General features: G+C 39.7%; 1 protein-coding gene across 1 annotated transcript in view; it reads right to left on the reverse strand.

Moving 5' to 3' along the window:
• Positions 1-12142, reverse strand: part of myo7aa (myosin VIIAa) — a 55640-nt gene that overhangs the window by 24003 nt on the left and 19495 nt on the right. Inside the window, exons 8-15 of the mRNA XM_037677896.1 lie at positions 11836-11955; positions 11535-11677; positions 10233-10443; positions 9044-9179; positions 7758-7864; positions 3821-3958; positions 1828-1986; positions 1478-1570 (exon numbers count right to left, since the gene is read on the reverse strand). Coding sequence (XP_037533824.1) covers positions 1478-1570; positions 1828-1986; positions 3821-3958; positions 7758-7864; positions 9044-9179; positions 10233-10443; positions 11535-11677; positions 11836-11955 — 1107 coding nt within the window. The remainder of the gene's footprint in view (positions 1-1477; positions 1571-1827; positions 1987-3820; positions 3959-7757; positions 7865-9043; positions 9180-10232; positions 10444-11534; positions 11678-11835; positions 11956-12142) is intronic.

A 12142-nucleotide genomic window follows, 5' to 3' on the forward strand; every position in this document is an offset into this window, starting at 1 on the left:
AGTAAATACTAAAAATAAACTACTACTTACTACTACAGTAAATACTAAAAATAAACTACTACTTACTACTACAGTAAATACTAAAAATAAATTACTACTTACTACTACAGTAAATACTAAAATGAACTACTACTTACTACTACAGTAAATACTAAAATAAACTACTACTTACTACTACAGTAAATACTAAAAATAAACTACTACTTACTACTACAGTAAATACTACAATAAACTACTACTTACTACTACAGTAAATACTAAAAATAAACTACTACTTACTACTACAGTAAATACTAAAAATAAACTACTACTTACTACTACAGTAAATACTAAAAATAAACTACTACTTACTACTACAGTAAATACTAAAATAAACTACTACTTATTAATATTGTGTACATAATTTCATTCCACCTCATGTACCACATGAGATAGTAATGACAATAAAGTTTACTTGAACTTGAACTTGGACTACTGTATCCCTACTTCGCAGTTTTTCACTTAATCCGGGGGGGGGGGGGGGTCCCAAACCCTCGCCATAAACAAGGGACTACTGTACCAGTTTTTTCTGATGAAACCATATAAAATTACACATCATCAACAAACTGGAGGCTGACACAATGCTTAAATTAGCCTCAACATAAAAAAATAAAGATCCATAAAAGTTAAAAGTCAATATTTAATATCTAAGCATGAAGTCGTCATCGCTCAGTCAAGTTTAAACAGTTTAATAAAGACAAAACGTTCACTGAACCCGTTTTACGGAACGAAATAAACCGCCGAGCCTGAATCAACACGAGCTGATATTTTCTTTAAACCTCGGGGGAAAGGAAGTGACTCTGTGGTGACCTTTGACCCCAGTGGGCGGCAGATCATATGAATACATGTGCACCACAAAGTCAGGTTAAGTTTAAAAACGAGGAACGTTTGGAGGGAACCAAGCGGCTCCTCTTTCCTGTCAACAGACACGTCAGCAGAGACAAACATTTCCCCGACAGCTGGAGACGAGCAGCTGAAACTGTTTTACTAAAACGATTAGTTGCTATATTTTATACATGTATCTAATGTTTGATTAGCAAAGCCAAACAAAGCAGGAAGTTTCTGCTCAGAGGAAACGCCACACAGAGTTTCAGGAAGTTATAAACGTGGTGTAGAAGAAAAGCTGACAAAACCTCATAAGTGACCCGGTAAAAACAAAAGTCCCGGTGGTTTTCTGTTTCCACACCTCCGTCGGTGTTTGGGACGCGATGGTGGAACATCCAGCGTCTACTTACACTTCAGTTTCTTTGTTGCATCTGATACAAGTGAAGGCTGCCGTCACCTGTCCTGTCCTCCGTCCCTCCTTGCTGCCTGCTCCTCGTGTCTCTCCTCTGCCGCCGTCTGACGTTCAGGCCGCACGCTCATCCAAGTGTTTGTGTTGATGCTGTGCAAGTTCATGCCTCTCAACTGAAACTCTGCTAAGCTAACGCTTCTGTACCTTGAGGAAGATCTTGGTTTTTCCCATCTGCCAGTCGTCGTCCCTGCCGAGCACGGCCTCAGCGATCCTCTGACAGGTTCCCCTCAGGTCCTCCTGATGACGAGAGAAGGTTTACAGCAGCTAACTTCATGAATAAAATAAGATTTCTGTTGGATCAAATGTTTACACAAGCTATAAACTCATACATGTGTCACTGGATGGACTGGACAAAACAAAAACACCAACATTTCTCTCAACATGTTAAGTTTGAAAATCCTGACTAAATCTGAAAAAATAAAAAAAGCTAATTTCTGTTGAAAAACTTGGAGAGTTGTCGATCGAAACCACTTCGGTTCCACACACTCCTCTACCTGTTTGTACGCTGGTTTGACTCCAGGCATCAGCACTCTGTAGCGGTCAACAAACTCCACGAACGTGTAGCGGATGGGATATCCAGCGCGTCGGATCCGAATGGTCTCCATCATCCCGGAGTACCTGAGCTGTCGCACGCACAGCTCCCGGTCAAAGAGCTGCAGGGAAACACCAAGACCAGGACTCAGAGGGAGACCTTAAACCTGTAGGTCTGAGGTTTGTGGAGGACGAGTGCAGTGAAACACAAACATCTGGCCCAGTCCTCCAAAACCAGCTCAAAATGGACTCTGAGTCTGTTAAAGCAACAAAGATGCAGCTTTACTGAACGAAGCAGCAAGAAGAAGGTGAAGGTCATCATGGCCAAACAAGAACAGATTATCAGTTTTTCAAAATAAAAAAATGTTTGGTACGATCCAAAATCTGAAAGATGGTACAGAAAAACAAGTTTTTACGTCTTACTTATTATTAGAATAAAGAAGAAGTTTGACTAAAAAGATCAACTTGAGGAAATCATATTTACTGAAAACTACAGAAATTGTTGCATTGATTTGTTAAGATTTAACATAAAATAAAATTATTTATTCAATCTTTGCTGTGTTTTGAACTAATTCAATTTACAAGTACTTTGTTGTGTATATTATAAATTAAAATAATTCACACATATTGAGGTTTAAACAGACGAGCAGCTTTACCTTCAGGGAAAACACGAAAGCCTTTCACCATCATGAAAATATTACATTTTTAATTCAGTGTACTTCTCTCTTACTGTTGACTAAGGATGCATCACAAACAATGATGAGTCCAGCTACAGGCAAGAGGTGGAACACCTGGAGAGCTGGTGCAGAGAGAATAACCTTCACATCAATGTGAAGAAGACAAAGGACATGATTGTGGACTTCAGAAGGAACAAAAACATCTACACCCCCCTGAACATAAGAGGATCTGCGGTGGAAGTGGTCTCCAGCTACAAGTACTTGGGTGTACACATGAATAACAACCTCAGCTGGAGCAACAACACCACCAGCCTGATCAAGAAAGCTCATCAGAGACTCTACTTCCTCAGACGGCTGAGGCGAGCTGGTCTGGGAAGCTCAGTCCTCACCTCCTTCTACAGGTGTGCAGTGGAGAGCATCCTGTGCTCCAGCATCAATGTGTGGCATGGAGGCTGCACAGCTGCAGAAAGAAAAGCTTTGCAGAGAGTGGTGAAGGCTGCACAGAAATCTATTGGAATCAGTCTCCCCACCATCACAGACATCTACACCTCCAGATGCAGGAAGAGGGCCACCTGCATCATGAAGGACCCCACCCACCCAGCACACACACTTTTTGCCCCACTCCCCTCAGGAAGGAGGTTAAGGAGCATTAAGTGTAGAACCACTAGACTGAGGAACAGCTTCTACCCTGAGGCTGTTAGACTCATGAATCTCTAACTAGAATAATCACTGTGAAAAACCATATCATGTTGCTGCTGATCTGTTTCATGTTGCTGCTGATCTGTTTAAATGTTGATGTGTTCATGCGTGCACATCTGCTCACAGACTCATGTTCATGTTTGTGCTGTTGTTCAATGTTTTATGTTATGAGTGCTTAGTGTATATTTAGTTGATGTTTTTCTTAGTTCATATCTTAGATGTTATTACTGTTTTTCTTACACATTTTATTGTCGGATGTAACTGGGACCCTGTGTACATAATTTCGCTCCACCACATGTACCACATGAGGTGCGAATGACAATAAAGAAACTCTGACTCTGACTCTCTCTGACTACCATGTTTTTTATAGTTTGAGGTGATTATTAAATATATATTTTAAGTGATCTATCTCTGTCTCTCTATCCCTCATTTCCTGTTTTAGTACAACTATTAGGTTAACTTTGTAAGAAGTTCTGCTTGCTTTAGGTGTGATCATCTTTTAAACCTTTACTGAAGTACTTTTTAATTTAATTCCCCCAAAAACCTGAAGTATCTTGACAAGCAGCGAGCAGATACTCACCATGGGTTTCTTGTACTCGTTGGGTTTGATGCAGCGCACAAAGAAAGGCTGACAGACGCCCAGGGTCCTCATCAGCAGCTCCAGAGATCTTTTAAACTGGCTGCTCAGAGTCGGAGAGCGTTTCCTGGTTTCCGCCCCCTAAATTCACACAAACAAAAGGAGACGGCAAAGAAAATGTCAGGGTCAGGAACAGTAAAGACTTTGTTCTTCCTGAGATCTGACACAAACCTTTTTCCTCTGTCAGGCTCTAATGATAAAACAGATGTTTTGCTGATGCAGCAGCTTCAAACTTTAAACTGGCTGCTCAAAAAAACGTGACCCGTGGAGCAAAATGAGTCAAAATGAGCACAAACAGCAGGGAAAGTGGAAATAGTCATTTTAGTTTGTGTGAAGCTGTAGAGATGAGTCAGCTCCTCTAAGTCCGAGGTGATGGTTCTCAACCCCAAGTGAGTGGACTGCCCCCTTCGGGTCCATAACGTGGTTGTTGCTTTGGTCAGTTGCGGTGAAGAAAGAGTTGAGTCAAAAGGCAAAGCTCTTGATTTAACAATCTCTTTTGTTCCAACCCACACCTGTGGTCATGGGGTTTGGATCAGGCCTGAAAGAGATCTCAGATATGAGTGGCTGAAAGGAGCTTCCACTGCAGGGTGGCCGGGCTCCGTCTTACAGAGGGTTAGGGACATCCCTCCATATAATGTGTATGATAAAACAGTTTTATTAAATAAACATGTTTCAATTATTGTAAACTTACACACGTGTCCTCGTTGCTATAGTGTTGAGAATCCCTGCCTGTCGTGCGGGAGGCCGGAGTTCGATTCCCCGACAGGAAGAAAGAAACGTGCTCGGGCGGCACGGTGGTGCAGTTGGTAGAGCTGTTGCCTCTAAACGAGAAGGTTGTCAAATCGAATCCCAGCTGGGGAGTTTACATGTTCTCTCCGTGCATGTGTGGGTTTTCTCCCACAGACCAAAAACATGCATGTTAGGCTGATTAGTAACTCTATTGTCCCTAGATGTGAGTGAGAGAGTGAATGGTTCTCGTTTGTCTCTATGTGTCCCTGTGATGGACTGGAGACCTGTCCCCAGCCTCTCACACAGTGACTGCTGGATATGGGCCCGAACCAACGAACCAACGAACCAACGAACGAACCAACGAACGAACCAACGAACGAACCAACGAACGAACCAACGAACCAACCAACCAACCAACCAACCAACCAACCAACCAACCAACCAACGAAACAACCAATGAACGAACCAACAAACCAACCAACCAACGAACCAACCAACGAACCAACAAACCAACCAACGAACCAACCAACGAACCAACCAACGAACCAACCAACGAACCAAACGAACCAACCAACGAACCAACGAACCAACCGAACCAACCAAACGAACCAACCAACCAACCAACCAACCAACCAAACGAACCAAACGAACCAACCAACCAACCAACGAACCAACCAAACGAACCAAACGAACCAACCAACGAACCAACGAACCAACCAAACGAACCAACGAACCAACCAACGAACCAACGAAGGAAGGAAGGATGGATAATTTCTGATAACATCTCTTCTGATTCATAGCTTGAATCTTCTTGACTCTTTGAAACTGTCGCTCTCGTCAACAAAACCAGTTTGCTACAAGACCATAAATTGCCAAATGTCAACAAACTACTAATTATTTTTTTAGCTTTTGAGATGGATTGTGAAAATTTTTTTGTCTTGCAATAAAAAATCATTTTAACTAGTATTAAAAACTTGTTGCTTTGTTACTCATTTTGCTGGCACAGGTCAGTTATCAGAACAGCAAAGTTATTCTATGCGTGGAAAAACGATTAATGGCGACTTAAAATCTATTTTAAAAACAAAATTGACTTTTTTTCTGTTCACAGCTCTTAAATAAGATTTCGTATATTCACTAAATAAAATTAACAAACTGTCCTTGTGATTTTTTGTTCAAATGAAAAAACAAAAAAATAATCCTGTGAAATATCATCGGAGTGGATTCATCTTAAACACAATTAATTTATCTAAAATAAAAGAAACAAAAACACATGTCAGGGTCCGAATCACATAAAAAAAACTTTGATGTTTGACTAAAATTACCAAAACGAAACTTTTCATCATTTCGAGTGTTATGTGAGGGATAGCTTAAAATTTTGCTAGAACAAGCTAGCTAATTAATGTTAGCCTAGCTTAGCGCAAACCCTAAAAAAATATGAAAGTTGACCAAGTTACGTCCATGGAACAATCTTAATAGTACACATGCCAAGTAGAAAAAAACGTGTACTTACAATTTACTTTTAAATTTAAACTTCAATTGTAGTTACATTTATTTTAAGACATAAGTCACCAATAAAACTGGAATATATTTACTGCCCCCTAGCGGTTACACCAGTTACTGCAATAGCCCTTACAGGCTGCCGTAGTATTGCCTTTAAACAGGAAGTCAATGTACAATACTGTACAGTACTGTAAAGTACAGTATTGTACTAACTGTACAGTAAGATTTAAACTAACAAAAAGGAGGAACCGATTTGTTAAAAGTTATGAAAAGTCTTTAATTTCTCTTTAGTTCAGTAGAGGTCAGAAGAAGCTTTGTACTCATTAAAAAAATGTTTTTTTTAGTTTTAATGCTTTGAGAAAAAAAATACTTCGGATGGAATTAAAAAAAAATATTGTTGGCAATTGTTTTGAAAAAACACATTAAAACTAAGTACGGTTGATGTGACAATAGAGATAATAAAATCACATTAGATGTTAGAGGACTCAGATGACAAATAAAGTCAAAAGTGATAAAGTTGTAGATTTAAAAAAAATAATGTGTTGTATTTTTATGGTCGTTTTTACCTTCAGAAGTGTTGTAGCACCTGAAGCGTTACCACACAAAAACTGGGAAGAAGCAGCACACAGAAAAGTTTTCACTCAGAAGACCCAGAAGACAAAAAAGACCAAAGTTATTCAGAAACAAATCAGCATGCAGAAGAAGAGAACATCCCAAGGAGAAACTGGATTGTTGTTGACGTCTGAATCATTTGATCACATTTACATTTTTAAATTGCAATTTAATATTTGTGTCCATGTTTCGGAGATAAAATTAAACATGATGCTTCATAAATAAGGTGATTAATGTTTCATTGAACATTTTCCCATCGCTCAACCGGCTTTTGTTCATTTTGATCAATATGCTACGTTTGCTCTGAATATTTTATCGTGCTTTCATCAAAATAAAGTTACTCAGTGATAAATAAAATGAATGCCTTCTGAGTGGTTTACAAAATAAAACTCTAAAGATTAGAGCGCGTAAGGCACACTCAGCTCAACGTCACATGACATGGCAGCACGATGGATTGGTGGTTAGCACTGTTGCCTCACAGCAATACGGTCCTGTGTTCAAGCCCCTGTTAAAACCTGGGGTCTTTCTGTTTAGAGTTTACATGTTCTCCTCGTGTGTTTCCTCCCACAGTTCAAAACATGCATGTTAGGCGTGTCGACTGAGCTGAATACAGCACCTCAGACTGAAGAAGTCTTTCGGATGAAAGACGAAACGTTTCTACATTTTTTTTTTGTTTTGTTTTGTTTTTTTGAATGTCCAGACTTATCTCAATTGTAAAGTTTATAAAATAAGGAAACCCTGACAGTAAAGTTTACTAACAAGGGAAAACTCGATTGTAAAGTTTACAAAATAAGGAAACCCTGACAGTAAAGTTTACTAACAAGGGAAAACTCAATTGTAAAGTTTACAAAATAAGGAAACCCTGACAGTAAAGTTTACTAACGTAGGAAACCCTGATGCACAATAAGAGATGAACGACAGCATGCGAACAGGAAGCTAGAAAACATTTGATCTTGTACACAAAAAGAAACATTCATAGAAACCCAAAGAAAGATTTGTTCTCTGAGCTTTCGAGTTTGTGTACGAGAGTGCCCGTTACCATAGCGACGTCCGCCTGGAAGATTTGCTTGATGAACTTATTTTTGGAGGAGTGGACGAGCTGGATGATGTCTCCATATAATGTGTCTCGGTTTTTCTCCAGGAAACCTGCAGGAAACAAACATTTCGTCAGAGTTTGCTGTTAGAAAAAGTGTTTTTGTTGTTGTTGTTTTCTTGTTTGTTCCCTGGGGTCATCTCACCCCCTGGTGATCTGCTGACGGAGCTGACCCTAAACATAAGAGTAACGCCTTGGCTGAGATATTTTAATTAATAATTGGATAACGCTTAAATAAGGAATCAGAAGAAATGTTCATATTTTTTAATCAAATATACTAAAACAAAACAACATCTCCTCTGAAGTCTCTTTCTTTGCTTTTGAAATGTAAAACAGTCACAAAAGCATAAAATCGTGCACAAAGGCTGTCACAGAAAAAAGGCAGGACGCCATCAGAACAGACTAAAAATACAAACGTTTAAAAATATATATATATATATAAATAAATAAATAAATAAAAACAAATGTGCAGCAAAAATAAAATGTTCCAAATGGCAAAACCCAAAATTTAAAACAAAGCAAAAGCATTTCAGAAATGACCCAACCCCCCAGAAAAATAACAAAATGAAGTAAATCAAAAAGTTGAATTATTGACAGGGAAGGAAATCAGACATAATTAACAACTGAAGAGAAAACATCCATCCATCCATTATCTTTACCCGTTTATTCCATTTTGGGTCACGGGGGTCGCTGGTGCCCATGTCCAGCAATCACTCTGCGAGGGGCGGGGTACACCCTGGACGGGTCGCAAGTCCATCACAGGGACACATAGAGACAAACGAGATAAACAACCATTCACTCTCTCACTCACACCTAGGGACAATTTAGAGTTACCAATCAGCCTAACATGCATGTTTTTGGTCTGTGGGAGGAAACAGGAGCACCCGGAGAAAACCCACGCATGCACGGAGAGAACATGCAAACTCCACCCAGAAGGCCCCTGGACCGGGGTTTGAACCAGGGACCTGTTTGCTGAGAGGCAGCAGCTCTACCAGTTGTGCCACCGTGCTGCCTGAAGAGAAAACAATCACTACAAAATAAAACAGGAAGTAAAACTAACAAAAATGCTTTGCAGAAAAGTGTTGAAAAAGTAATAGACTCAATAAAATCAACCCAGTTTGGAGCGACCGACAGAAAATGACACGAAGTCGAGAACCCAAAGAACTAAAACAACACAACTCCAGACCAGAACACAAAGAGCCTCGGTGCTTCGTGTGCGACGTGGTTCTGACCTTTGGTTTCGTAGAAAACAACTCCTGCGAAGTGCTGAATCCCAAACTGGGTCTCGTAGTTGTTCTTGGGCGGGATGTAGTTTGTGTTGAGTTTGTGCTGAAAGTTGAGTTTGTTCAGCATGGTGGCGTCTGTGCCCTGAGGGACGCCCACAAAGAGACAGGAAAGACAAAAAGCTCATTTAAAATCCGTCTCGTGCACTAAGTGTGTCACCAAGACGGCTGCAGAAACGAGCCGAGAACTCATCGTCACCCTGAAGGTTCAAGTGTCGAACCCGTCATCCAGATCTAGTTTTAGACACTTTATGCATCATTTTGGATCAATTCAGTTTAAATCAATTTATTTATTTAGCACCAAGTCACAGCAGAAGTCACCTCAGGGCACTGAACAGAAACATTCACATACATTATAAAAAACAATTAGTAAAAGTTATTTATCTAAGGAAGCAGCAGGTTGTGTTGAAGTTTCACTTTGTCTCAGTCTCCCATCCTGAGCAAGCACAAAGGAGACAGTGGAAAGGAAAAACTCCCTTTTAACAAGAAGAAACCTCCAGCAGAACCAGGCTCAGGACCAGCGGCCATCTGCTTTGACCGGCTGGTTGGAGAGGACAGGAAGTACAAACAAACAATCATAAAATGACAGGTCCAGGTTTACTTTCTATAGGAGGAAAGACTAAAAAAAACATGCTAAGATGAAAATAAATACAAATACTTAGAGTAAGAAAAGACAGCAGCAGCAGAGTGTGGAAATGTGATCAATTTGTTTAGCAATTTAAGCCTATAGCAGCATAACTAAGGGATAGTTCAGGAAACCCAAGCCAACTTTAGGTTTTATCAAAAAGGAAAGACTTGAGTCTAATTTTAAAACTAGACAATGTGTCAGCCTCATGGACAGAAACTGGAAGTTGGTTCCACAAGAGAGGAGCCTGACTTGAAAGCTCTGCCTCCCATTCTGCTTTTGGAAACTCTAGGAATCCAAAGTAAACCTGCAGTCTGAGAGCAAAGTGCTCTGAAAAGTATGGAACAATAAGATCTGTAATATAAGATGGAGCTAGGTTGTTGAGAGCTTTGTAGGTTAGAAGATTTTGAATTCAGGCTATTGAGTCCAGAGTTTCGTTGTTCTCAGGTGATGATCTTTGACCAGAAATGAGGAGGATCCAAACAGAGGCGGGCTGGTATTGAGCCCGTGTACCTTTGGAAACTTGCTCTCCTCGTCGATGAGCGAGATGATATTCATGGGTTTGATGGCGATCATGTCCAGAGCGTCCTGGTTGTCGGTGAACTCGATGTGCTGCCAGTTGATGTTTTCCAGGTTGTACTCCTCCTGCTCCAGCTTGAAGACGTGACGCACGAAGAACTGCTGCAGGTTCTCGTTGGCGAAATTGATGCAGAGCTGCTCGAAGCTGCAGGAAGAAAAAAAAAAATCATTTTCAACCGACGCTGAAAACAACCTGAACGAGTTTGAACATTTAAACAGATCAAACGCCTTCAGCGTGTGACCATTTAAAAAAAAAAAAAACTTTATTAATATATATTTAATACAATATTATAGAATGGATCTAAACAAAATTATTGTGAGGAAATTTTAAATAAAATTATGCCTTTATGTCCTGATGCATGCTCAATAATCCAGGTAGATAAATCTAACAAGGTTGAGTCAGGTCCTCTGGACGGATTCTTCTTTGTTGAAACGTTTTAACTTTTATTCAAAAGACTTCTTCAGTCTGAGGAGCTGCAATAAACTCAGTCTATAAATAGCACCTTCTCATAGTGGATCAACCAGTTTGTTGTTGACATCCAGAGCTAGCTGTTCACATGATAAAGGAGGACCATCAGCCTAACAATTGGTAGACATCAGGGAAACTAAACTGATGTGGCAGCAGAGAAACTTACAGAAAATAAGAGATTAAACTCAAGGAGGCACAGCGGAACCTCATCCATGGCTTTACAATCCATAATGCATCCATTAGGAACTGTAATAATAATAATAATAATAATATAATAAGCCACTTTTCCCCTGGTGTTAGATTCGGGCAGTTTGAGAACCAATTAGAGCTGATTTTTCTTGTTGTTTAAATAAGTTGCTGGGGTGTCAAATTCACAATATCACTGATTTAAAAAAACTTTAATGGACTTATAGGTTGTGAGTCTTTGGTGTAAATAAACAAAAAAATCAATATCATCAATAACAAAATACTTTTTTGATCCCAAAGGGAAATTTACTTTCAGTGCATCCCGCCAAGAAAACACCAACCATGGGGAGACAAGACGTCTGAGGCTGCAGCCACAGAGAGCAGCGCCACCTTTTTCAAATAAAGTGAATATCAGACTGAAACTCTGCATCAGTCTTGATCGGGACATCACTGCACACCACAACACTTTTTACAACTTTTATGAATACATTAAAGACTTTGTCAAGTGCAGAAAATAAGAACCCAAGCATTAAATGAGGGCTGCACCGAGTTAATAAAATATGTGCACTCCGTGTTTTTACCTGTTAACAGCAAAATTCTCAAAGCCAAATATGTCCAGCAGTCCAATGGAGCGTCTGAGAGCTTTGGGGTGTGAGGATGTCGGCTTGTAGATGGCTGCGTTGATCTTCTCCACAATCCACACAAACAAACGTCCATAAATACCCTGAATACGCATAAACAATCAATCAGTAATCTATAGGTTCTCAAGATCTGCAGGTGAGCTGATAATGAAACAACACAGACAGTGAAGGATTCAGCAACAAATAAACGTTAACAAAGCAGGATGAACGTATTGAGTGGTTAATGAGAAACTTTGTGTACCTTAACGAAAGCATCTCGTACATCCAGAGCTTGCTCCTTGCTGAGGGGGGTGGAGACCGTTTCTCCCCTGGTGATCAGCGTTCGGCTGGTTAAACAGTTCATCAGATCCTTACTGTCCACCTGAACACAAACAGGAGTCCACAGCATCACCAGCAAAATCAACACTGGCTGTGGAAGCCTCTTTCTGCCATGAGAAAACAAAACAAGCTATACATAATTTTTATATATAATTTATTTTTTATACATACATATTTATATGCATATACATATACATATATATATACATATACATATATATATATATATA

This window comes from Nematolebias whitei, chromosome 6, assembly GCF_014905685.2.
Source record: "Nematolebias whitei isolate Nwh7 chromosome 6, NemWhi1, whole genome shotgun sequence".
NCBI lineage: Eukaryota > Metazoa > Chordata > Actinopteri > Cyprinodontiformes > Rivulidae > Nematolebias > Nematolebias whitei.